This window comes from Kogia breviceps, chromosome 10 (assembly GCF_026419965.1).
Source record: "Kogia breviceps isolate mKogBre1 chromosome 10, mKogBre1 haplotype 1, whole genome shotgun sequence".
Taxonomy (NCBI): Eukaryota; Metazoa; Chordata; class Mammalia; order Artiodactyla; family Physeteridae; genus Kogia; species Kogia breviceps.
The window spans coordinates 72,089,466-72,117,204 of NC_081319.1; the positions used below are offsets into that span (position 1 = coordinate 72,089,466).

The 27,739-nt window shown below is 41.0% G+C and overlaps 1 protein-coding gene across 3 annotated transcripts in view; it reads right to left on the bottom strand.

Annotated features, from left to right (window-relative positions):
- The window catches only part of BTBD9 (BTB domain containing 9), a 419,768-nt gene that overhangs the window by 78,352 nt on the left and 313,677 nt on the right, over positions 1–27,739 (bottom strand). For all 3 annotated transcript variants that reach the window (XM_059077216.2, XM_067006126.1, XM_067006127.1), the window contains one exon: positions 24,264–24,453. In XM_059077216.2, the coding sequence (XP_058933199.1) occupies positions 24,264–24,453 (190 nt within the window). The remainder of the gene's footprint in view (positions 1–24,263; positions 24,454–27,739) is intronic.

Here is a 27,739-nt window from a genome sequence, read left to right on the forward strand (position 1 = left end):
TGTTACTGATTCTCTTGAACTCACCTAAGTATTTAACCTCGCAAAGTACTCTGAATCAATCAGACAAGAACCCACCCTATTGTTTTTAGTGTCCAATAATTCTACTTTTAGATTATACCATTGTGCGTGATAAGAAAGTGAATCATTTCCCTCATTAGTCATTTCCTCAAATATTAGTCTAGTCTCTCAGCACTTGTATGCAGTTAGCCTATATGAATTTATACTTAGTAACTTTTTAAAATGTAATTTTTGCTTCTATGTTTGGCTCTCAGAATGAATATAAACCTTTTAGAAAGATCGTTGATCTCTCTGTTTTTAAAAACTTCTACTCCAAACGTGGGCTCTGTTTATAGCCTGTGTTCCATATATGTTCTGGGCTGAAATCATTCATAACTCTGCCAGAGTAGATTAAAACCAGGATAAAAAACCTTCAAAATAATTAACCATTCTCTTTACTGAACAGCCCTGGTAACAGGCTTATTGGGAGATGTCATTGAGGCTGTTTCCCAATGGAATTTTGGATTATTTATGGAGAGCCAGGTTTATCATAATCCACATCCTTCTGGATAATCATGAGTTAGTGCTTCTACCAGTGTATCCAAATGAAAATAATCAGTCCCTTTTGGGATAAAATCTAACCAGATCTTGAAATATTTCATGGAAAAATGTTTCATGGAAAAAGTTACAGTAACTTATTCTATAAAGTCCTCCAATTTCTTTCAAGGTAAAATGAAGATCACTTGTAATTCCAGTAATTTTGTAAACACATACACATGGTGCAAACTGCTTCTTTGCTTAATGACCTATTATTAATATCTTTTTTTTGTATCATCAAATATTCTTCCTCATCATATGTACTGGTTTCATAGGATTTCACTGTGTGGATGTCCCATAATTTACTTAATTAGTCTCTTATTGTTGGACATTTAGGTAGTTGATAATATTGCACTGTTATGAAACCTCTGTTATGAGCATTCTTAAGCTAAATCTATGGTCATTGCCTTTGAAAGTCGCTGGAAGTGAAACTCCTGGAGCAGGGCTTATGAGGCCTTGGTATGTATTATAGAACAGCTGCACACCTGTCCCCTCACCCGCAACGACAGTCTGCACCAATTTACACTCACACTACCAGCAGTGTATAAAAATGCCTGTTCTGTGCATCATCACCAATATTGTATATTATCTTTAAAAATACTGCCAATTTGACAGATGAAATATCTCTCATTATTTTAATTTGCAGTTTTTTACTTATCATTGAACTTGAACATTTTACCCATTTTCTACTTATATTTATCCTTTTGTTAATGACTTACAAGATGCCCTTTACATTTAAAGGATATTAATCCACTGCCTATCACAGTTTGCATGCTGAAGATAGTAATTTTTATTAGCCTATTCTATCAATCTTTACCTCAATAATTTCTCCTGGCCTAAATTCTTTTTTCTGAACAGCAGCCAAGTGCACATACCAGTTGAGACATCTCCTCTTTATTCCTCTATTAAGAGTCCCTGGGGGCTAGAAATGCGGGGTCAGGGCGACTCCTGAGTGGAAAAGGGACACTGATGGATCTCAGGTTGTCAAGCAAGGGCTCAGACTCACCTACACATAGGAGTTTTTAAGAGAGATTCTTTTTTAAAAATTGAATGAAAGATTCTTCAAGTTCTATAGTGCTCTACAATTTTCAAAAATTTCACACACATAATTTCATATAATCCCATAATAACCATTTTAAAATCCTCTATCCCTATATTGCCCCTCCCCCTCCCCTTCCCCCCACTGGTAGCCACTAGTTTGTTCTCTATATAAAAGGGATTCTAATTTATGTGCTAGGATGCATATTTGCTTGGAATGTAGGCTTAGCCAGGAATGAAAACCCCTCTGTTGATTCAACTGAAAAAAAAGCAAGCACAGCTTAAGGACACTAAAGGAAAAATTGGCTCAATCTCTTTTTTGCCCATGGAGAGAAATTTTGTTCTAATAAGGCACAACTGTAAAGCCCACCAATTCCCTTCACTTCTTTCCCTGCCAGCAAAGTCTGTTCCCCTATCTTTGCACCTGCAACAACACAGCAACATTTCCGATTTGTAATCTGCCAGAAAAGGTCTGCCCAGTGAGCTGGCCCAGGACAGACACACTCCCTCTGACGTTAATTGAGAGTAGCTCCTTAAACATACCCAACATCCCCCCACCCACACATCAGAAGCCATTTTCAAAAGGGGCTGAATAAAGGAAGCTGCGAGCCAAGATCTACTGATGCAGATCAAGCCTGTGTTTAGCTGCAGCCACAAACCCCTCCACCTAATGAGCACTACATGAAATGCCTGGTGATATTAAATACCGTCTCCTCCATCTCCCTTATTCTCATTGTGGAATTTCCCTGAAAAGCAGTGAAGAGCTGGGCTTTTTAAAATTGATTAGCAGATGTGATTTTGCTTACATCTTCCATAAGTGCTCTGGCTGGCTGCATACCATTGATTACTGGGGTTCAGTTTACAGCAACTAATTGCTCTCCTTGCTGGTGTTTTGATACAAAATTCAATAGCGAATATGTTTTCAAAACTCTTGTCTTTGCGACTTGAGTCAGAAGTGACTTGAGGCAAACCCAGTGGACTGAGTTTTCCCTTCTTTAAAATAATTGCTCTCTCATCAGTCTGTGAAGAAAGTTTCCAAATTATAGCATTCTAATTGGAAAGTCTGCATTATGCATGCGATGACAAACTATGTTGTGCTGAATGGCATTTTTTTCATCCTTTTCTTAAGGGATTAACTCTGTGCCAGATTGTGAACAATGGCTGAGGTTTAACAATTGAGATCAACAGCTTCTCCACTGAATTGGTGTCTTTTATTTTAGATCAGCAGCAAGTGTCTGTTTTGCCTGCTTCTAATTGTCCATCATTCGTGGGAGACTCCACTGGAAGGCCAGGGGTCAAGACTGCTGCTCTTACTGAGTTTTCCCATTTGGGTGAAAACAGACAACTAAGGGAAGATGAACTGCCAAGATATTAGTCATAAAATAATAATTTATCATAAAATCCATTTCCAATCTCTCAAAGGTACTTCTGACCTCAAAAATTTGCACAGACTATTCTCTGTTAAAAATCTTCAGAAATTAAGTTCTTCAGAAATAATTGTCTTCCATTCAACAATTCAACAAATATTTACTGAGCACTGACTAAGTGACATTCGGCAAGTCACTCAACTTGTACTTCAGTTTCATCCCTTGTGAAATCAAAGGTCTAGATTTGATGGTTTCTAAGGGCTCTTCTAGTTCCAACATTTTGTAATTTTCTGCAACAGCCTATGCAGTACAGGATTTTGGAGTTTTTTGGAGCATATCTGTCCTTTACATAGTAACTCCTCTTTATTTCTCTCTCTGTCTATCTATCTATTTATTGGCCATGCTGTGCAGCATGCACCGGATCTTAGTTCCTGAACCTGTGCCCCCTGCAGTGGAAGCACAGAGTCTTAACCACTGGACTGCCAGGGAAGTCCCAGTAACTCCTCTCTTTGAGAACTATTTCTGGCCCAACCTTGAGGTATATGTAGGGGGTTCCTGAGCTCTGTAGACCCACTTGCATTACAGGAAGACATATGACCCCTGGTGGGCCATTCAGATTTCGTATCAAAAATTTAGAATTATGTAAGATTTTAGCATAATTGGCTCTGTTCACTTAAAATGACGATAAAAATGTAGACATTCTGGAGTGACCCTCTTTCATCAGAAGCTCAAAGAAGCGAAGAAAGTCATCTGTGGTGAGAAGCAAGAAGACAGATGGTATGGCCCAGGGAGGGCTGTCTGGGCCCCTTGCAGGATTCCAACATCTGATTTTAGTTCCTATGGGAGCCATCAGAGTTCCTGCCCTAGTGGTCCATGAGAAATTTCCCAATCACTTTAATAAACTCACCAAGTATGACTTAAGCCATCTTTACTTGGTTTCTGCAGCTTGGAAACAAAAGGGCCTAAGATAAGCTCCTAGCAGAGTGCACAAAAAGAACAGACATTCCGATGATGAGGATGGCATTGATGACGGGATGGCTACGAGAACAGAGAGACTATGAGGTGAAGAACAGGGATGGTGAGGAGGCTCACTCTGGACCGCAACCTTTTCAATCAAACATGAAAGAAGATCCTTTGTTGAAGCCAAGAGTGGGAGGACTGCAGTGTGGGGTGAAAAGGCAAAACAGGTTTTGGAATAGGCTCTGTGAGGCTAGCCGAGCTGCAGGGAGGGGCCTTTCGAAGATGGAGCAATCAGCGTGGGTTATAATTCTCTTCAGCAGTGGCACTGAGGGAACAGGAGGGAAGAAAGCAGGATCGACAGTGACGAGGAAGAGAGAGTGCAGGATCAGGGAAGTGAAGGGTAGTTAAGCGTATTTACCACTTCAGGCTGCTGAGGAGTTAAGTGGGGTCAGAGGGGGCTGACTACCTTTCAGAATAGAGAGGGGCTGGAAGTCATGATGCAAAAGAGCAGATGTGATGGACATGAAGGTGAGGGAGAAAGGTATGAAGTTCTGGTCACAAGGGGAAATTTCAGTGCTTTCACCTCATTCAGAAGAGTACAGTTCTCATTCTTCTGAATGAGGAGCACAAAGACAAACATTATGTTAGAGGCTCTATTTTAATCTCTGCTATTGAGAGGCAGGAGGGAGCCTGTAACAGCCGTCAGAAGTCAGTACAGTTTCAGAGGAACAACTTTACTGGTGAGAAACTGGGATTTTCCCAAAGATGAGAGGGATCCTATTGTCAGCCATCACAGGGTTCAATTATGTAGCTTCCTCCTCAGGTGGGGAGCAAGGTCAAGCTGAGAAGAGCTGCTAGAGGCCACAGGCCCAAAATGAGATTCTCAGCAGGAGACTGGAACTGAGAGCCAGCTCTTTAACAAAGCGTGTGGAACAGACCAGGTAGCTGCCCTGCAGATTCCAGACACGGGAACTCCTGAGGAGCAGCCACCACGTGGGCCCTGCCTCTAAGTGGGCCACAACCTCTCAGGGCAAAGGGGACACCAGGAGAAGAAGAAAACACAGACTGCTCGACAGATGGAAGGGGAACTTGGGAAATACGTTAGTCAGAGTACATCAGAGAGTCCACGTACTGTCTGACATTGTTTAATCTCTCATATATCTTAGAGAGTGACTTCTCTAAGAGAGGAAGAAATAATGACACTGGCTAAATAATCTTCTTTTGCAGCTGGCAAGGGAAAAGGTAAGCACAAGTTCTCGGCTGTCTGGCACATGCAGCTTCTGTGTTTAGTCACTGAAGCCCCAGGATGAGGAAAGGTGAGGCTATGTGTACACACGGGCTCCACCGCATAGGCCAGTTCACTGAGAAAGGGGGGGATAAAAGGAGGGGCCTTCCTCCCATCAGATCTTATGTTATATAGTATAATTCAGGTGAGTTATCTGAAAGTGGAGAAATGCCAATGGAGAACATACCTGCAGGATATGGCTACATGAAAGCTGGATGGGACACAACTTGAGACAATACAAAACTACCAACTTTTAACAGCTAATTGGGACCATCATTTCACTCCTTGAAGGGATTAAGTTTTTAATTTCAAGTTTTAGGTGATGACATAAAAGGTAACAGCATACTACCAAACAACATGGCTGCAGCTGCCTGAGTGTGGAAAGAATGGTGTAGAGCTAATCATAATCTCACCTCACATTCACACAGACCTCAACGGTTTCAAAATGTTTTTGCATACATTATCACATTTGGAAAAAAAACAATTTATAATCAGCACATTTCCTGCTTTCAATGCAAATCTATTTTTCTAAGTTACTTGGTTAATTCTTTTACATGAGCTAAACATTGAATAATCTGTAAGAAAGACTGCTTGGGCAATCACTTGGCAAACCCTTTATTAATAAGTAAGTTTTGGGAGCTTCCGTGGTGGCACAGTGGTTGAGAGTCTGCCTGCCGATGCAGGGGACGCGGGTTCGTGCCCCGGTTCGGGAGGACCCCACATGCCACAGAGCGGCTGGGCCCGTGAGCCATGGCCGCTGAGCCTGCGCTCTGCAACGGAGAGGCCACAGCAGTGAGAGGCCTGCGTACCACAGAAAAAAAAAATAAATAAATAAAATAATAAGTAAGTTTTGGCCTAGGCTTAGATTTCATCCTACACAGTCCAATTTGATGAAAATTCTTTCATTTTATGTTTTCAGTGTGGATATATGAGAAAATTTTGTCCAGGCCAAACAGCCCTTGTGAAGAAAAGCAGTTTTCTTCTATTTTCCAAGGTGACTCTTTTCAATACAGCCCCTTCCTTAAGCAGGATGTTGGCATCAAAAATACTGGGAACCATTTCAAACGGTCTTGTTATATTTTAAAAGACTGTTACAGACCTCTTTGGCAGTGGCAGACCTCTTCGGCAGTGGCGCGCTAAGCAGGTATGCAGCCTTTACAGATCTCTCCCTGCATTTAAATTTGGCGTCATCAGTTCCCCTTTCAGCAGCAAGGCTAGCTTCCTTGATCTCAGCAGCTTCCACATCATGACGTGTATACACAGTCAGTGAGCTTGGCCCAAGTTGGCTCAACAGTAGGATCGGAAAAGGATGTGTAAGAGGTGGAAATGGAGAGGTCCTGCCCAGACCACAGGGCTTAGCTCCCTAGGGATCAAGTCCAGCTCCATTTCAGCTTCATTTGCTATTAGGGGCTGTTGTGATTTTAAAAGGTCAGAATCAGTTTCTTCTGTTAACAGCTGAAGGCAGTATGCATTTATGTGAGCTTTCCTTTCCCCTGTCCACAATTGTATGAAATTATTAGAAGGGTGAGAAGAAGGGACAGGCATGTGAAATAGCTCTGAACTCATTCATCTATCAGTTGAGTGGTAGGGGTTTTCCTTCTTGGATCTTTTACTTACACCTCTGACCCTTGTAGAACAAGTGGCCCCAGTGTGGCAGGGGAGTAAAGTCACCTGGTTCCAGGTTCCCTGCGTAACACCACCCAATCCCCACCCCACACCCCCTTCAGCTTTCAGGACCAAGTCCAGTCAGGACCATGCATGGCTCATTGTCCCCAGCGCAGTGCCTTACAGATCATAAGCTCTACTGGTTGAACTGAAGGAGACATGGGGACAGGACAGGAGACGATGATGGAAAGGAGACGGAACTACAGGTAAATCACCCTTCTCACATGATGAGCTAGCAGCACAGCATCTTTTTTTTTTTTTTTTTTTTTTTTTTTTGTGGTACGTGGGCCTCTCACTGTTGTGGCCTCTCCCGTTGCGGAGCACAGGCTCCGGACGCGCAGGCTCAGCGGCCATGGCTCACGGGCCCAGCCGCTCCGCGGCATGTGGGATCCTCCCGGACCGGGGCACGAACCCGTGTCCCCTGCATCGGCAGGCGGACTCTCAACCACTGCGCCACCAGGGAAGCCCAGCACAGCATCTTTTAATGCTCTATAGCTGAACACACTCCCAGCCAGTCTTCTACTCCCCACGCCCTTCTGGAGAGTCTCAGTGAAGAGGTAATTTATGAAATGTACCAACTCTGACTACTATTTCATTTCTTGAGCTCCTTTTCCTGTCCCTCCTCTAACCACTTGCAAATATGTGCCCACATGTGCACAGCCTATGAAGCACCAAGAAGCAGAGCCAAAGGGTAATTTAATAAACTCCACAGTTCCTTTTCAGTCCCCTAGGTCAGGTTTTCACAGGAATCCGTATCTGTGGGAGAACTCACACTTTAGCTACAGGTAGACCTTCGTATTCTCTCAACCTGGTGATAAAGGGAGAGAATGGAAGGGCAAAACAAGGTGGGAAGGCTGGACTCCGAATATTATAGGCCAGAGAACATTCCAGCAGGGATGAACTACAAGGTAAAACTCTTCCTATTCGGTCATGTAATCTCTTTATTTTTGTTCTCACCAAATCTATTCTCTGGTCTCTCTGAACACTGCCAGTACTATCTTCCCACAGCTCTCTCTTTCTTACCAGCCTGACCTTTTCACCTTTTCACCCAAATCAGATCTGGGTTTCAACCTTTGCTCCAGCTTCGAATCATCTTCTTTTCCCCACAGGGCACCCTCTACAAAGTTCTGAGCTCTTTCTGAAAATGATTTTAAAACACTTGCCCATCCAATCTAAACCCCTGTGCTCCTTCCGCAGTAGGGCCAGCACTGGCTTATTCCTCCTTCAGGTCCTCTCTCCACTAAGTGGCTGCTTTCCTCCTGTTGCATTCCCAAATCTCATATTTATTCTCTTAGGTTCTGCAAGAAATGCTTTCCTGAGCTCTCCCTAATATTTACCTGGCCTAAATTTCTTCCCTTTAAATTCCTTCTCTAATGAACTTCCCTCACGAAATTCTTCTGCGAAGGCTTTCACATGAAAACAACTATACTCTAAAACAGAAAAATAAAACTATAATAAGTTGCAAGTGCTATAAAATTTGAACACTTAGAGTAAGTAGATTACTCTATTTGAAGTTTGAGGTATCTGACAAATCATAATCCTCCATGTAGTACGTGATATACCATTAAAATAAAGACAACATTAATGAGAATAACATTATAATAATAGCATCTTCTTCACAAATATGTAAAAGTGAGAATTCTAACAATGGTAAATACTTATAAACAAAAGATAATTTATCAATTTAATAAGTAACCGTGTGATAAGTCTTTTGAAGAATGGCAAAAAGCAAGAAAAAAAGTGAGATTTTATGTAATTTTTTTTATAACGGCTAGAGGGAAAAATAGCTAATTATGTTTTTCAGTGGAATTCTTTTGATCACTGGCCACTCAGAACAGTTTTCTTGATCCAGGTCTTCAAAGCTGGGATCATAAGTTTTAATTCAAACGTTTTCAACTGAACATTAATAACTCTAACTTTTCTAACTGCTAAACAGCCATAATTAAATCAAACTGGTATGGCTTACAGGACCAAAGGCTAAACGGGCAGTTGCCTTTTTTTTTTTTTCTGGAATCACCTATGCTATTTCCCCAGAGTGGGAGGCCCAGGCAAAGGCTGTGAATGGGGAGGGGTCGTGGTTCTCCCACTTCTGCAGAAGATGTGAGGGTGCAGTTTCTGTCTCATAAATACTCACGAGAATTGCAGAATAGCTTCCCCCCTCCCTCCCACGTTTGTTTGGTTGAAGGATCATCAGACAAGAGAAAACCACTCCCTCTTTGGAATGTATTCTGCATGAGCTGTCTTTTTAGAAATAACCCTCCCAGGTGCTGCCATGAATATTCACAAGAGTATGCTGGGCACAGGGGCCAGTCTCCATGCCATGTACACTAATCCTTCAAAATGTATTCCAGGCAAGCTACCAGGGTAAACTCCTATACGGGAACGGGGCTTTCAGGTGATGGATATTGGATGGCTGAAAGGAGAAAATCTGAGTGAAGGAGGCAGAGATGAATAAATCACTCATATCCGTCTAAGGCCCTGCTGCAGCTAGACTTGCCACTTTGACTCAAGCACAGCATGAGGCTTCATTAGAATACTGTACTCTGTGAATTAAAAACGGTTTCTTTTGTTCATCTGGCTTATCCTTCCTCATCAAGAAAAACAAACGTTTACCTCCCCTGTGCTCCACAGCCCTATCTGTTGGACCCCTTTTTACTTTCTTCTTGCTTGGCTGATAGGACCTACACAGGCATCCCAAGAACACAGTTCTGGTACCACACAGGCACCCAATGCAGGCATGCGCGTGCACACACACACACACATGCGCGTGCACACACACACACACACACACACACACCAAACACACAAACACCTCACGCCACCCCACTTTACATCACTACCCTGACTCACATTCAGAAAGGTATAGGCAGAAAAGATTAAGAACCTCACAAACCAGTGAAGGAATCATGCCCAAAGTGGTGAGATCACAGACTTCTCAGGATCCTTCCACTCTGGTACTGAATCCCCAAGATCAACACTGAGATTCATGCTGAGGGAACCTGGCTAAGGCAGAAGGGGACTTGGTTAAGGCAGCCGGTCTGAGTCACACATGAAACTGTCATAACTTAACACTCTTCAGACAATCAAAGTTTAAGTGTCAGGGGCTGGGAGACATCCCTGGGGGTAATTTCCCAGGAGCTGGTGCTAGAACTGTTCCAGCTGTAAGCACCATTTGTGCCCTAATAGCTTAGGGCATTTAGGAGCTTGGGGGATCCTGGCAAGTCAAAGGAAGAAGGAATATGAGCAAGGAAGAAGAAAATGGTGTAGCTTCAGTGACATTCTAGATCAAGTTATCTCCTCAGCTTATTTGGACCACAAAGGGCTCCACTAACGCTCCTTCAACCTCTGATGGACGCAAGGACATTCCAAGGCAATATGCAGCAGTGGCATCAGATGGGACAAGAGTCCCAACTCTGCTTCTAATTTGCAACCTTATCCTCTCAGATTTATAATCTGTTAAATGGGGTGTGAGGGTAGAGGAAGAGAGGGAGACAGATTCTAATTTGGATGATCTGTGGTTCCTTGTTTCTTTAATATTTTTTTTCTTTTAATTACAAAGTAATACATGATAGATCCTTTGGTACTTCTTATAAAGTACCCATAATAAAAAGGTGTTTACTAAATGCAAAAAACGTAAACCAATATTTTCAAAAATATTCTTTAGTAGCAGAACCTCTTTTACAAACAACGTCTTAGAAGAATATCAATATCCATAACAGATAAAAGCAGAACTACTCTACTAAGGTCAGCTTTGGGGCTGAAGTCTCATCTGCCAGACTTCCAACTGTGGCAGCCCCCAAGGCTCATCCCCCATAAAACAGAGAAGGAAAAACCACAGGGTCATGGTGTATATCTTGACCCCAAACTAAACGCTGATATTAATGTTCATATCTTTTAATAAGAGGCTTATAAATATTATTATTCACATTTTTTGAAGCCATGAAAGGCAAATGAGTTCCCTAATTCTTCACTTTTGCCTTTATGGACTAGAGTTCTTAGTGAGGAAAGGAGCTGAATAGATAGAGCATTGGTAAACTATGGCCTGTGGCTGCCTCCTTTTGTAAATAAAGTTTTAATGGAACACAGCCATGTTCTCTCACCAGAGTTGAGCAGTGGTGACAGAGACTATCGCACACAAAGCCTAAAATTACTATCTGTCCCTTTTTGGAAAAAGTTTGCCAGTGCCAGGAATAGACAGAAAACTAAAGCTCTTCTTTCTGAACAGTAAAGATTTATGGCACCAAGGTAAGAAATAAAGATATAGTTTAAAGCTGAGCTTAGCCCAGAAATGGCTAAAATCCCTTTATTCTGTTGAAAGTGTTTCAATAGATTTTCATGTAGCAAATTCCACACGGAGTTTTTAGATTCTGCTATAGTCCTAATCCCATTGCTGTTACTGTGACAACTGTACCGACAATTCTTGGCTTGCTTTTCACCCCAAGTTTCTGGTATTTCTGCTAAAAGTAAAAGGAAAGGAAGGAAGGAAGGGAGGGAGAAAAATTCCAATTAAAAACGAAAACCTGAAAACGATTCCCAAACCCTCTCTGTTCCCAGAACTAATGAAGTGCCTAGGTGCTACATTCTCAAACTGAAGATATTTGCAAGCAGAACAGTCACTGACCACCACCCTCCAGATCTCTACTAAATAGCATGGAGGCAGCAGGGTAGGGTGAAGAAGTTATAGAGACGTTTAAAGTCAATAAGTAATACACACACAGAAGTTATATAGTCAATGATAAGGTAGTTAATATGACAGCAGTAAAACACTAATATCTCAATTATATGGGAAGATGACACAACAGACTAAACCACACCAATTAGGTAGACAGGGCTATTTATTGGTCACCAGGAGAAAATGGAGTTGCAAGGCTCTATCCCCTTGCTATCTCTCCAGTGCTGTCTAGTGTCATTATAAAAAGCATCTTACAAGAATACCTGACCAGGGCAGTCTACGACCACAAAACAATAAAAACCTTATACTGCTTAGTGTTTTAACAAAACTACTCATTTGGAATCTTTAATGAAACCAGTTTTAAATGGATGACTCTATTTCCATGTTCTTCCCAAATAGTTCTAAATAATTGGCATGAATTCTCTACTTTTACTCTGAGTCTAAAATATACAGCTAAAATCTCACTATAGTGAACACAATCATGACAAAGCAATGTACCTATTCTACTAAGAATGTTATTATCAACAATATATTATTTATTGGGTCACTGCCAATTCTCAAACAATTCTCTATAGGTAATGCTTTATCTATTTCTAATAGGACTATCATGAACTTCTTAATAAAGACACTATTTGATTATAGATGTTTATTATTATTTTAAACCTTAGAGAAGAAGTGAACACAGAAAGTGAGATATCAAGAAGAAAACTGACAAGGGTTTGCATTAGACATTGGGGAACAATTAAATGATATATGCCTAAGAGAATTAGGAACAAGATCTATTATCTTACACCGCAACTATTCCTTCCCACAAGGTTCTTGAGGTAAGTACATGCCAAGGAAAGTCCCAGCAAGTGGGAAGCAAAGGAACACTATTGCTGGTGGAATTTTTGACCCAAAACTTTAATCAAAAGGTGTAAGCACTCCCTTTCCCCAAATTGGTTATGCCTGAACAGCTTCACCCAAAGCAAGCCAGGAGGCCTGTTCTGTCCCTTTTCTACACCCCAAACTTATTCTTGCTTCTTACCACTACAATTTAGGGAAGGGTCAACCCAATACACATTTTAGTACCACCAAAACAGAGTGAGTACAGGAGAGATCATGGTCCCCTGCTGCCTAGCACTGAGCTATCCCTGGGCTGAGGCAGTAATCTTACCCTGGCCACCCTAAAAGATAGAAGAGGAAGTAAGAATGCCCAAGGAGAAGAAAGGATAGGTGTGTTTGTTGTGAGGACAGAAGAGAGGAGAGAGAGAGATGGGGAGAGGTAGGAACAAAGAAGGAGGACAGGGCCTCTTCCTAGTAGAATTAGTCCTGGCCCATCCCACTTAGGGCCTAGTGAAAGACAAGAGACACAAGAAGTGCTTCCACTGAAATGTGGCCCACTCTTGCTCCTGCAAACTCATGTATCTGATCAGCATCTCCCCCAGAAAGGGACCAAATGCTTTGACCATGACTACCATTTTGGGGAGGAGTGAAATGGGGATTGGGGAAGGCACAAAGAAATGCTGGTAGGAAAAGCAGAAGGTATTTTAATTTTTTCTCCCAAGATCTAGAATTGTGGTATTGCTATAATCACCTTCCCGCTTACTGTACTACACGTTTCAAAAGTTCCAGAAACCAGAAATATTCATTGTAATCCTACAAACACCACATTCCAAGACTTAGGAGGAAAAGACTGGAGGTGGTAGGACAGTTATTCCCCAATATCCCCTTAGAAAATCAGAGGTCTTTTAATGTATCTTTTCATGCTAGGGCTGATGGGCATGAGTGTTTTAACTCCAGATCTTAAAAACTGAAAATGTGGGGCTTCCCTGGTGGCACAGTGGTTGAGAATCTGCCTGCCAATGCAGGGGACACGGGTTCGAGCCCTGGTCTGGGAGGATCCTACATGCCGTGCAGCAACTAGGCCCGTGAGCCACAACTACTGAGCTGCGTGTCTGGAGCTTACGCTCTGCAATAAGAGAGGCTGCGACAGTGAGAGGCCCGCGCGCTGCGATGAAGAGTGGCCCCCGCTCGCCGCAACTAGAGAAAGCCCTCGCACAGAAATGAAGACCCAACACAGCCAAAAATAAATACATTTTAAAAAATAAATTAAAAAAATTTTTTAATTAAAAAAACTGAAAATGTTATTTCCAGCAGGACTTTTGACATAATTTAATCTACCATTTCAAAATAACATGAATATGCAGTGAAATTTCTGATATTAGAATTTTATATATACAGAAAAAAAGTCAAGTTCCTATATCCTGGTTAGGTAAACAGGTATTTTGGTTAATCAAATATGTCTGGTTAACAGACTCCATATGGATTGCCAATTTTAACAAAAATTCAGAAATGTTTAAAATAAACTTAACTAGAGTAAAACCACACCAAACAAAATTTATTCTCCTTTTGATTAGAGGGCACTTGGGATCTTGCCTGCCTCCCAAATTTTATTAGGTACATCCACTATCACTCTGCTGGTAAAGCATGAAGACCAGTCACAGTAAATTAAATGCTAGGCAACAATTTGTAACAGAAACTTAAAGTTTTTTTTTCAAGAATTAAATTTCATGAATAAGAGATCAAAGATATATAATCAGTAATACTTCTCATTTTGGAGCAGAATTACCCAGTAAGCAGATATAGGCTTTTTATTTACAGAACATTTTTGAAGCTGAGAATAATATAAAATACGATTATTATATTTACTGTTTTAGATGCATTCAGAAGCTGTGGGCATTAAAAAAAGTAAATGGAAAAATACCTACTAAATTATACATTTTAAATGGGTAAATTGTACAGTATATGGATTATATCTCAATAAAGCTGTTTTTTTAAAAATAAACCAAACACATGAAATATGGAGATTTATAAAAATTCCAAGGTAGATGTGTCAAGCAGGAGGTAGTGTCTGTGGCAGAGTTGTTGACTGGATGAGCCAACTCCTTACCATGACCCTCAGCTTCTTTGCCAGACGTGCTAGGACTGACTGCATGACATAGTTCTACCTGATAACTAAGTGGAAGTCGGCTAGGTGGGGCTTCAAATAAAGCTTTGGCTTTTCCTAATAAAAAGGGACAGAATTGACTGGCAGGGCTCTTTACACTTTTACCACTTTTCCCTTCTCCTTCTTCCTGCCTAAATGCAGACGTGGTAGGTAAAGCTGTAGCAGCTGTCCTGTTCTCTGAGGCAAAAATACAAGTAGAAAAGACCAAGAAAATCAAAGAGCTCACTGAATTGCAGAACCAATTCTAGCAGCCACCCCACCTGTAGACTTTTTGTTATGTGAGACCAAGACAAACAAACAAAAGCAAAACAAAACCAAAATAGTTTTAAAAACATTTAAAAAGTCTTTCTTGGGAATTTCCTGGTGGTCCAGTGGCTAGGACTCTGCAGTCTCACTGCCGAGGGCCCAGGTTCAATCTCTGGTTGGGGAACTAAGATCCCACAAGCCACACGGTGCAACCATAAAAAAATAAAAATAAATGAATAAATAGTCTTTCTTAATCAGGTTCTTTGTTATTTGCAGCTAAATGCAAGCTCCTTTGGAGCATATGAGGGCTAGTAATAAAAATTAATTTTTATTTATTTATTTTTAATGTGTCGTCTTAGCCATAGCATTTAATGAAAGTTTCTATAATTTATATCCTTAAGAAATGAGAGTGGGTTGAACCAGAAGCTTCAATGTCTTCTCTCATTTTCTTTTTAAGGCCATAAGAGGCTATGTAGGATTGTGCAACAAATTGGAATCTTTGCAGGAAGAGTTTTAGCACTGGTGGCATCACCACGTTGATGGTAGAGAAAAAGAGAAGGAACTCAAATTATACTCTAGTCTCTTCACATCTTAAATGGAGACAGTGAGGCAGCTAAAACTCCAGAGCTACTGAAAGACATGGCAACTAAAAGGACCATTAAATTGTATGGAAAATCTAAACTGTCCTGACTGGTGTTTGGTTACAGTAAAAGTATAATGTGGCAAGGGTGGTAATGTCATAATCACTGAGGGACATGGTTTCAGACATCATAAGTAAAAGGAAGAAAGAGGATCCTTACCATTAGGTCTTAAGGGCACAGGAAAGAAAATACAGGCAGAAGTAAAAGCACACTCTGCATTTATCTATGTAACCAATACTCCTTATACTGAATCTGACACATTGTTGAAAGAGGTAACACAGCAGAAAAAAAAAAGATTCCTCAGTGGGAGCTAAGGCACTGAGTGCCCAGGAAAGTTGCTGAAAGGAGTCCTTGAGGGGTACCAATCAGCCTGTCATCATAATCACTTTTCCTAAGAGAAGGATGCAGAATGGAAGTGGATGGATGGGGAAGAAGCAAGAAGGGGAAGTGGAAGAGTTTTTCTTGATCTCAGTGCTTCTGCTTGTTCTTCACTAAAGATACAAGAATGTTTGTTCAAGTGCCTCTGTGGTTACCAGGTTACAAAAGGCAAAGTTTAAAGAGAGAGGGAGAGGAGAGAGAGACAAGACAGACAGACAGACATCAAGTGCTACCATGACGCACCAAAAGCATCTTAACAAGGTGACAAATTGGGCTCCTCAGGAAAAAAATCTCTGATTTAAGAGTAGCTGAGGATTGAATGTTTTGAAAGACAGATTACTGTTTTGGATTAATTCAAGGAGTAATTTCTTAAATGAAGGTGACCCTTCATCAGAATAGCTTCATTTACTTAATACTCAAAAGATAGATTCAAGCAATTTGATGTATTACAGCTGTAGAAATTTTGGTGAATTTGCTGAAAGTCCTATGCTTCTGCTAGCACTTAAGAGAACAGTCACATTTCTGTGATCCTGTATGGCTGATCTTGGGGGAAGCAGTGTTTAAAACATCTGTCAAAGTAAAACCGCAGAAGCAGAAGTTTGATGCTTTCCATTCATTTGATCTTCCAAGGTGAATGATTCCAGTTTTTAAAATGATTGTTTAAAGCACTACTGGTAAAGTATTTGTTTTAGAGGGGTATCAAATTAACGATTCTGGATAATTACTAAACATACATTTGTGCATGAAATATTACATCAAATGGGGCTGATATCCTCTGTAAAAATGTCTTCTTGATGGGTTAATCTTTGAAATCTGAAAGGATTTTTCTTTTCATGTATTCAGCTATATTTTATGATGACTAGTTGTCAACTCCTCTAATCGCTCAAGAGAAATAAATGGTTGACATGTGAGGTAAATCAAACACATACACACTTTTTGGGGGAGCATTTAACCTTTCCTGTTTTCCAAAGAACATCTGAATTCTAGCCCTGCTCCTGTATTTTTAACAAGCAATTTAGTTGCCATAGCAATACCTTCTGGTCTTGAGATACATCTGGGATGAAACTAGCTGAGACATATTTACCATTCGCCAAAACTCTGCTGTTTCCAGGCTCCAGGATTTCTGGTCGCCTTAGTATTCATGACAGTTCAGACTCCAGCATCTACTGAGAACCACAACTATAATTTTTTATTCAACAATTTTTCTCAGAACCAGAGTTCTGAGGTCTAAGGGTGATAAGAGAAGACTTTAGTGCAATGCAGATAGGCTGTGAGAGAAACAACGTTTGGTAAATAAATCATGGATCAGCAAGACAAGGAAGAATTCCTTGGTGCAAGGCTGTGACATGACTGATACGAGGCAAATTTGGTAAAATATCTTTCCAATTTTGACTAGAATTACAGGCAATCTTAATCCAAGCCAGAGGAGTCATATTTCTAGAAGTTAGTTGTGTTCTTTAGACTACAAAAAGGAAACTTTTCACTCTCTAGGTTGCAAAGAAGGCTGTCCTAATGTAAATAAATGTATGCTTGCCTGTGCTGCACTCAGATAGAATGAAATGGAAGCAGCATGAAACTTGAGGCAAGAGTCCTTACCTGTGCTCCTGTCAGCACCTAACACCAGAGTTTCATCTTAGTCATTTGCTGGAGATGCCAGATCTTTAGCAGTTTCCTCATATACTTAGAACAGACACACTGAGCAAGTATGATGTCCAATTTACTTGACAGATAGAAACTCCTTTAGTTGCACTAACATACTATGTTGTCAGCTCAGTCAATGGGTGTTTATTGAGTACTCACAGCACAGAGTACTGTACTAGGCACTTGGAAATCATTGCAAAGACCCAAGTCCATCTCAATACTACAATCGCTATCTTCAACTTGAGATTATCTGTGGTTCTACAAGAACTTGAGGGCTGCACAGATGTAGAAAATACTCAAATAATGACAAAACATCATTTGAGTCATTGGTTCAATTTCTCTCCCCACCTTCATGGACTAACCCTTCATTTGGAGCTATTAAACAGGACCCAAAATGGAATGGTTTGTGATTCCTCTCCTTTTTCTTTTCTGTGCTTATCCTTGGGAGGGAAGTGGATGAGCAATAGCTTGGCAGGGTGGTCAGCAGTGGGAAGAAGGAAAAACTGCAGTGAAAAAGAGATTTCTGATTTACAAACTGAATAGATAATCTAGAATGGTTGCAGCCACACAATAGTGAAAGGGCAGCTGAACTGGGTATGGGCTTAACAGCTCAAAGAGAAGGAAATATATGCTGGGATGAATAAGGAGCACAGTGACATATCTAATTTTTTTTTTTTTTTAAAGATCAACTTTCTATTGCTTTGTTTTATCTATGTTTAATAACTGCAAGGCATAAACTGATTTGTGGTTCAGAAATTCTGTGCCAGATTAACTTTTTTTTTTTTTTTTTTTTTGGTACGCGGGCCTCTCAGTGTTGTGGCCTCTCCCATTGCGGAGCACAGGCTCCGGCCGCGCAGGCTCAGCGGCCATGGCTCACGGGCCCAGCCGCTCCGCGGCACGTGGAATCCTCCTGGACCGGGGCACGAACCCGCGTCCCCTGCATCGGCAGGCGGACTCTCAACCACTGTGCCACCAGGGAAGCTCCAGATTAACTTTTATAAGTGGTAGAACTGGTTTATTTTTCCTATTGCAAAGTAAAAACCTCCTCCCCACAGACTAAAGAGATTATGAATACCCACCAAGAACATACTTTGGGTTAGATCCATTTTGTCCTAACATATTATATTCATATAACATTTTCCAACTGAGGAACTCAAAATATTTTTGTGTCATTAACTCCTTAATCCTCATAACACCCAGAGAGACTATGGGTTTATTTAGCTGCATCTACCCGCACTGTTTCATCTTCCAACAGCCTACTTACTCACAATTAGGTTAGTTAAAGCATTACGGGTATTTTACTTACAGTACTGCATATATCAATTACAAAACCATCATTTTCAAGCTAATGTAAGAATTGTTTATTTAATTAACTAATAATGAGGGTTTCAACGAAGTGCTGTAACTTATTAGCTGAAAAAGACTGGGCGATACACATGCCTAATGTACAGCATATATGATGTCTCATACTAACCTGAAAATACTTAAAAGGATATCTTGATTAGCAAGTAGAAAGATAATAAGTCTTAAACTAAGGCGACGGAGGGACTATAAACTAAGACTTAAGTAGATTTGGTTAGTTACTATGTGGTTGTTTTATGTGGTCAGGCCTCTGAAGATTTCCTGTTATTTAAATTTTAATGCTTTTAAAAAGGCATGAAAATGATATAATTACTGCTCAGTTACCCACTTTTAAGGCACATTCCAGGCAATTTCTCTCTTTTTCTCTCAAATAAAATGAACAAGTTACGCTGTGCCTGTAAACCTAGCAACAACAAACTCCTTTATTTCCAAGTTATACTGCCTGCTCTGGCTCTTGGGAAAGAGAAATAAACACCAAAGATGGGGAGAAAGTTTCATATAAACTGCAAGGACTAGGACGCCTCCTGCTGTCTCTTTCCTGGGAGCTGACTGGACAAAGCCTGGTCAGGAACAAAGAAAGTGGCTTCTAAAGGTATGATGGCTCCCCAGCTCCACCCCTCCTCTCCTCAGCAAAGAAAACTCTCCTCTAATGGTGCTAATGAAACACTGGGATGGGTTTGTGGTGGTGGGTGGGATAGTTTGGGGAGCTGGTGACTGAATATAGAAACAGTAACAAAACATCTCAGGGCTGTCACCTCTGCAAGTCACCTCCATCGCCTTGCCTCTTACTCTCCTCCCCTCCCTCACTCTACTCCAGCCACCCTGGCCTCCTTGCTGCTCCTGCAACCTGCCTCACGTGCTCTGCTTCGGGGCCTTGGCCCTCTGCCTGTGAGGTTCATCCCCCAGGTCCCTCAATGGCTTACTCTTCCCATCCTTCAGGCTCTGCACAGTGAGACCTTCCTGAACACCCAATCTAAAGCTGTGCTGTCTCCAACCCCTAGTCCTCCCTCCTGATGGCTGCATCTTTGAAACATCTGACATATTACAAATAGTGCTGTTTACTGGTTATCCACCACTGCCTCCTCCCCCAACAAGAATGTCAGTTCTGTAAGAAAACTGATGTTTGTTTTCTGGATTCAATGCTGTAGCCCCAGGGTTTAGAATAGTGCCTAGCACACAGTTAAAGGCTCAAAAAATGTTGAGTGAATGAAAGAAAATGAGGGGAGGAGGAGACAGTCAGAGATCAAGTTTCAAGGTCAGCCTTTCCAGGATCCACAAGGGTACTTACCATACCAGACGCACTAGCAGGACTAGGTTCCCACTGACTGTGGTTAGCTGTGGGCATTGTCTGTCAAGAAAGAAGCTGGGGACTTCCCTGGTGGTGTAGTGGTTAAGAATCCACCTGCCAATGCAGGGGACATGGGTGGGGACATGGGTTCGAGCCCTGGTCCGGGAAGATCCCACATGCCTTGGAGCAGCTAAGCCCACGTGCCACAACTACTGAGCCTGTGCTATAGAGCCCGTGAGCCACAACTGCTGAGCCCTCATGCCGCAACTACGGAAGCCCGTGCGCCTAGAGCCCGTGCTCTGCAACAAGAGAAGCCACCACAATGAAAAGCCCACGCATCGCACTGAAGAATAGCCCCCGCTCTCCGTGACTAGAGAAAGCCTGTGCATAGCAATGAAGGCCGAACACGGCCGAAAATAAATAAATACATAAATTTTTTTTTAAAGTAAATGTTTAAAAAAAAAAAAAAAGAAAGAAAGAAGATCTGCTTGCTTACCCAGCTACAGGGGAAACACTGAGGAAAGGAAGAAATGGTTTATGTGGATGAAAACAGACAAACAAAAGAAATCTTACCCACACAATAATTCTGTCCTCTCTTAGGAATAAAGAATGCAATAATCAAGATAATCCATGTTTGAGACATTTGCCTCTGTGTTCATCAACTACAAAGAAACCTGAAATTTTAAAGTCAGTATACCTTGTGATTGGGTCCCCAGAGGAAGAGGTTTCAGAGCTGCCAGATCTCCTCCCTCTTAGATGGAGAAAATGTTAGTCACTCAGCTCTGTAATGCTCTCCCTCTAGGTGCTGATTTGGAATCTGGGCTTCTTTGGATACAGTGACTAGGAAAGCAAGTGAATCATCACAAGCAATAGAAGCCATGGGTCAAATGTCACTGACTAATCAACCTGTCATTTGTCAGTTACCCATCCCCATGAAGAGGCGCCACTGATCTAGTTTCCTATCCATAAACATCTATCTGGGCACATCAGCTGCTGCTAACCATGGTCTGCTGAGATATCCAGCATCACCCAGAGGCATTGGTGGTTAAGAAATCCCTCTCCCTTTCTTCTTGATAATGTCACAGAAGAGGCAAATGCAGTTCCTGACAACGTAATGTTAGTTTCATAGAGACGTGTCTCTCTGAGTGTTCAGCCAGTTTCATGGGCTTCAATTGCATGGATTTTCTCACTGCAAAAGCAATAGCTGGGCTTAAGGAAGGTGGAGGCTTCACACGGTGCTGAGGTACACAATTCTGCCTTTGGCTGTGCTCATGCTCATCATCCCCCTCTGAGTCAGGAAAAAAAGATTGTTTGGGAGAACCATTCTTTTTCCACATTTAAAGAAAACCAAATGGGACTGTTCTCTCTTGTCTCTCTTAAACACCAGTAACATCTTTTATCTGGAGCCAGATTCAACATCTCTGACTGTCTGAGTAGAGCTAGAGGCCAAGGTAAACTTGTCACATGGAAAGCTTGTTTGTCTCTTTCTGAGTTGTCACCTTGGCAATGACCTCATGAGGTCCCTGCTGGATCTAAAATTCTAGATCTCCCATTATACCTGCTATAATTTCCCCTTCTATCTTGATAGACTACCTCATCTGCACATTCAATCTGTCAAGGAACACTTATTCTGAGTTGCCACAGGCTTCATATATTGGGTGAGGCTGGGAGGAGGCAGCAAGTAAACAATTATAATACAAACATGACAAATGCTCTGGGAGGAATTACATACAAAATGTACGGAATCATTGACTAGGGATGTCTAAATCAGCCCAGGAGATGACAGAAGGTTAGGGGAGCATTCCCAAAGCAGTGAAGTCTTGAAGGGGTTATAAGAGCCAGGTAAAAAGGGGTGATGAGAAGGTAGTGAGACACACATGTAATGAGAACAGCATGTTCTAAGAGTTGAAGGCATGGGGTAAGAGAGGGGTGACACATGCAAAACTGCAAAATGGATCTAACCCTAGCCTAGCTGGATAGGCTGAGACAGTACGTGTAGGGGTTGGTGGAGAGGCAGGAGACAAGGCTGTACAGACAGAAGCAAGTCACATGTTCTTAATGCCGTTGTCTGAACTTTCTCCTTAAGGCAAATAGTAGCCATTAATCCTCTTAAGAAGGGGCACGACTACATCAGATTTGTGGTAACAGTGTGGGAGATGGTTGCAGGTGGGGAAAGAAGAGCTAGGTAGAGAAGAGAAACTACAAATGTGCAACTATGGTGATGGCAGTGGGGATGGGGAAGAGAGGAAGGACTGTGAGATACGTAGGAGCTGGTACTGACAGCTGACTGGTTCAGTGCAGGAGGTGAGGGAAAGGAAGGAATGTAGGAAGATTTCCATGTTTTTGGCTCAGTGGATGGGTGGATGAGCAGTACCACTAAATTAGATGAGGAAACTTGAGCAGGGAAAAGGGAGAATGGTGGAATTCCATTTCTGACATATTGCTTTGAGATGCACAGGGACCGTTGTTGGATGGGGGGTGGAGAATGTGGGGTGCCAGGTAAGCAGACAGAATACAGGGAACATTAAAAGAGAGTGGGCAGAGCTGCTAAGCTGCCAGTTTGCTTCTATCTTCATTGGCAAGAAGACTGGTTTTCAAATTAGAAACGGCAGAACAAACATAATAAAGAGAAAACTGAAGCCCCAAACAGGTGAAGTGAAAGAAAGCATCTAGTCATTTTAAATGATTTCAAGTCTCCTGCTCAGATGAGTTACACAGCAAGCCTTCTGAAAGAAATTGCAGATGTAATCTCAGAGACACGATTGGTAATCGTCAAGAAATTGTGCAGACTGTAAGAAAAGAGAAGGACAACTGTTTTCCAGATTTTTAAAGTAAAGAGGAAAAGATTGTAATGGGAAATATTCAGATAAGTTTCACACCATTTATGACAAATATTCTAGAATGACTTATTAAATAGATGGCTTATGATTACTTTAGTTAATGCATGCAGCTGAGAAGAAGGAAGGAGGGTGCGTTGATGGCTATCTGACGGAAGTTTATTTATACTGCTAGCTTGTCCAGACTGATTGTGGGTTGTGTCCTCCCTCTTCCTAAGCACAAAGTGAGTTGTCTGGCCTGCAGTATGAATTCAAGGCTTCTCTATCTGTGATTTGTTGCCTGTGGTACTCAGCCTGTATGTGGCCCTTTATGAAAAGAGGTTGACAATTTAAATGAAGAAACCAACAGTCTGAATTCTCCAAGAAATCCAACATCACTTGTCAGGGTACCCCAGGGAACTGACAAGCAGCATTAACCTCTGTAGTTATTAGCTTAAACATCAATAAACCTTTGTCTATTAGAATCCCACTACCTTATTTTTTGTGCTATTTCCTTCTTTACACATACTAACTTTAAAATGAGAAAAGGAAACAGTAAGGCAAATGTGGTACAGCATGGTGGCAGGAAGGCCGTCATGTCTCACCAACATCTTTACCTCTGGAAGGCTAAGATATAATGTAAAGTATCTTGTGTTAAAAAAAAATATATATATATACATACACACACACAACATTAGTCTTTCAGAGACCTTCTTAGAACCTTAAAAAAAAAGGGCAGCCTATTTGAGACCCAGATGACTCTCTTGAACTAAAGTATATCCTCTGGGAGATGTCACCAGTGTCACATTTTAAAATTATATGATCCTACAAATCAAGCAATAGTGGGTTAAAGTTCCCTTCTTAAAGCAAAGCAAAACAAAACAAAACAAAATGAAAACAACCAAAAACCCGGACATGAAGATTAGTAAAAAGATCTTTTAGAACCAGGTTTCATATTCAGATCTGTTTGGTTCATATATAAAGTCATTTATTCGAGTTGAAAATGATTTTGATATCCTGTAAGTCCCTAACCAATACAAACAGACTTGAGCCATATCCAGGGAAAGGCCCTAGTCCTCTCCCTCCACAATCTAAACTAGTCCCTCCACAAGTCTAACTTTGGTGCATCTCCCCACCAGAAAATCCAAACATGCACCTTGTATATCTTTGTCCCCCCTTTTCCATCCCCTCCTGTCAATATTTAGAGCAAAGAACAGAATAGTATCTTCACTGAAGTTACTGGGATCATCAATGTACCAAAACACAATTTGCACATATGTCTTCCATTTTAAAAGTAATAAATGAAAGGGAATCTTCTTACCGTATTGACCCAATCATGTATGGCTGGGCCAGCTGAACCACAATTGCACCACTTCCTAGCTGATGACATGTATAGCCAGAATCCCAATCATAGTTCTTAGTGTCCCCATTCAGCAAGGCATTTCGGCTCCGACTGACTCCTTCAATCACACTGGCACAATCAGCAATTGTTGCAACATTCTCCATGGGAACTGTGAATCCAACACAAGATTCAGCATCAAGATAAAGAAGCCAAATATATCCCCACAGTGTGCTATGAACAAAATTAATTAATTACTATCAATAATAACACAGAAATTAGAGCATCTTGATTATCTCAAGATATGAACACACTTCCATGCCAAATAGCTTTTACAAAAGTTGAACCTGAGGCTGGGACAAACCAAACCACATGTAGCAATTAACCCTAAAGAATTTTGTTACAAAGAAACATGATACCCCATAAAATACAGAACGGATAAATACATTGTGAAATATTACTACAGTGGGAAACCACACAGTAGTTGAGATTAATTAACTAGAGCTATATCCAAATTGATTAATCAAAAAACAATGTTGAGTGAGAAAAGCAAGGCAAAGAAAAACACAGTGTATGAGTTCATTTATACAAAGCTTTTTAAAAAGGCAAAACTAAAAATATAATTTGTTTAGGGATACATATATAAATGTAAAAATAAAAAGGAGGGGGAGCGAGAAGATGGCGGAAGAGTAAGACGCAGGGATCACCTTCCTCCTCACAGATACATCAGAAATACATCTACACGTGGAACTTCTCCTATAGAACACTCACCGAATGCTGGCAGAAGACCTCAGACCTCCCCAAAAGCAAGAAACTCCCCATGTACCTGGCCGTGTGGATTAAAGGCTCCTGGCACTCCAGCCAGGTGTCAAGGCTGTGTCTCTGAGGTGGGAGAACCAACCTCAGGACACTGGTCCACAAGAGACCTCCCAGCTCCACATAATATCAAACGGGGAAAATCTCCCAGAGACCTCCATCTCAACACCAAGACCCAGCTTCACTCAAGGACCAGCAACGAACAGTGCTGGACACCCTATGCCCAACAAATAGCAAGACAGGTCTATAGCCCCATCCATTAGCAGAGAGGCTGCCTAAAATCATAATAAGGCTACCAACATCCCCATACACACCACCAGACGTGGACCTGCCCACCAGAAAGACAAGATCCAGCCTCATCCACCAGAACAGAGGCACTAGCCCCCCCAACCAGGAAACCTGCTCAACCCACTGAACCAACCTCAGCCACTGGGGACAGCCACCAAATACAGAGGGAACTACGAATCTGCAGCCTGCAAAAAGGAGACCCCAAACACAGTAAGATAAGCAAAATGAGAAGACAGAAAAACACACAGCAGATGAAGGAGCAAGATAAAAACACACCAGACCTAACAAATGAAGAGGTAATAGCCAGTCTACCTGAAAAAGAATTCAGAATAATGATACTAAAGATGATTCAAAATCTTGGAAATAGAATAGACAAATTGCAAGAAACAGTTAACAAGGACCTAGAAGAAATAAAGAGGAAGCAAGCAATGATGAGCAACACAATAAATGAAATGAAAAATACTCTAGATGGGATCAATAGCAGAATAACTGAGGCAGAAGGACGGATAAGTGACCTGGAAGATAAAATAGTGGAAATAACTACTGCAGAGCAGAAGAAAGAAAAAAGAATGAAAATAACTAAGGACAGTCTCAGAGACCTCTGGGACAACATTAAACGCACCAACATTCGAATCATAGGGGTCCCAGAAGAAGAAGAGAAAAAGAAAGGGACTGAGAAAATATTTGAAGAGATTATAGTTGAAAACTCCCCTAATATAGGAAAGGAAATAGTCAATCAAGTCCAGGAAGCACAGAGAGTCCCATATAGGATAAACCCAAGGATAAACATGCCTGGACACATAATAATCAAACTGTCAAAAATTAAATACAAAGAAAACATATTAAAAGCAGCAAGGGAAAAACAACAAATAACACACAAGGGAATCCCCATAAGGTTAACATCTGATCTTTCAGCAGAAACTCTACAAGCCAGAAGGGAGTGGCAGGACATATTTAAAGTGATGAAGGAAAAAAACCTACAACCAAGATTACTCTACCCAGCAAGGATCTCATTCAGATTTGATGGAGAAATTAAAACCTTTACAGACAAGCAAAAGCTGAGAGAGTTCAGCACCACCAAACCAGCTTTACAACCAATGCTAAAGGAACTTCTCTAAGCAAGAAACACAAGAGAAGGAAAAGACCTACAAGAACAACCTGAAACAATTAAGTAAATGGTAATAGGAACATACATATCAATAATTTCCTTAAATGTAAATGATTAAATGCTCCCACCAAAAGACACAGACTGGCTGAATGGATACAAAAACAGGACCCATATATATGCTGTCTACAAGAGACCCACTTCAGACCTAGGGACACTTACAGACTGAAAGTGAGGGGATGGAAAAAGATATGCCATGCAAATGGAAATCAGAAGAAAGCTGGAGTAGCAATTCTCATATCAGACAAAATAGACTTTAAAATAAAAACTATTACAAGAGACAAAGAAGGACACTACAAAATGATCAAGGGATCGATCCATGACAAAGATATAACAATTGTAAATATTTATGCACCCAACATAGGAGCACCTCAGTACATAAGGCAAATACTAACAGCCATAAAAGGAGAAATTGACAGTAACACAATCACTGTAGGGGACTTTAACAGCCCACTGTCACCAATGGACAGATCATCCAAAATGAAAATAAATAAGGAGACACAAGCTTTAAATGATACATTACACAAGATGCACTTAATTGATATTTATAGGACATTCCACCCCAAAACAACAGAATACACATTTTTCTCAAGTGCTCATGGAACATTCTCCAGGATAGATCATATCTTGGGTCACAAATCTAGCCTTGGCAAATTTAAGAAAATTGAAATCGTATCAAGTATCTTTTCCGACCACAACACTATGAGACTAGATATCAATTACAGGAAAAGATCTGTAAAAAATACAAACACACGGAGGCTAAACAATACACTACTTAATAATGAAGTGATCACTGAAGAAATCAAAGAGGAAATCAAAAAGTACTTAGAAACAAATGACAATGGAGACACGACGACCCAAAACCTATGGGATACAGCAAAAGCAGTTCTAAGAGGGAAGTTTATAGCAATACAATCATACCTTAAGAAACAGGAAACATCTCGAATAAACAACCTAACTTTGCACTTAAAGCAATTAGAGAAGGAAGAACAAAAAAACCCCAAATTTAGCAGAAGGAAAGAAATCATAAAGATCAAATCAGAAATAAATGAAAAAGAAATGAAGGAAACAACAGCAAAGATCAATAAAAGTAAAAGCTGGTTCTTTGAGAAGATAAATAAAATTGATAAACCATTAGCCAGACTCATCAAGAAAAAAGGGGAGAAGACTCAATCAATAGAATTAGAAA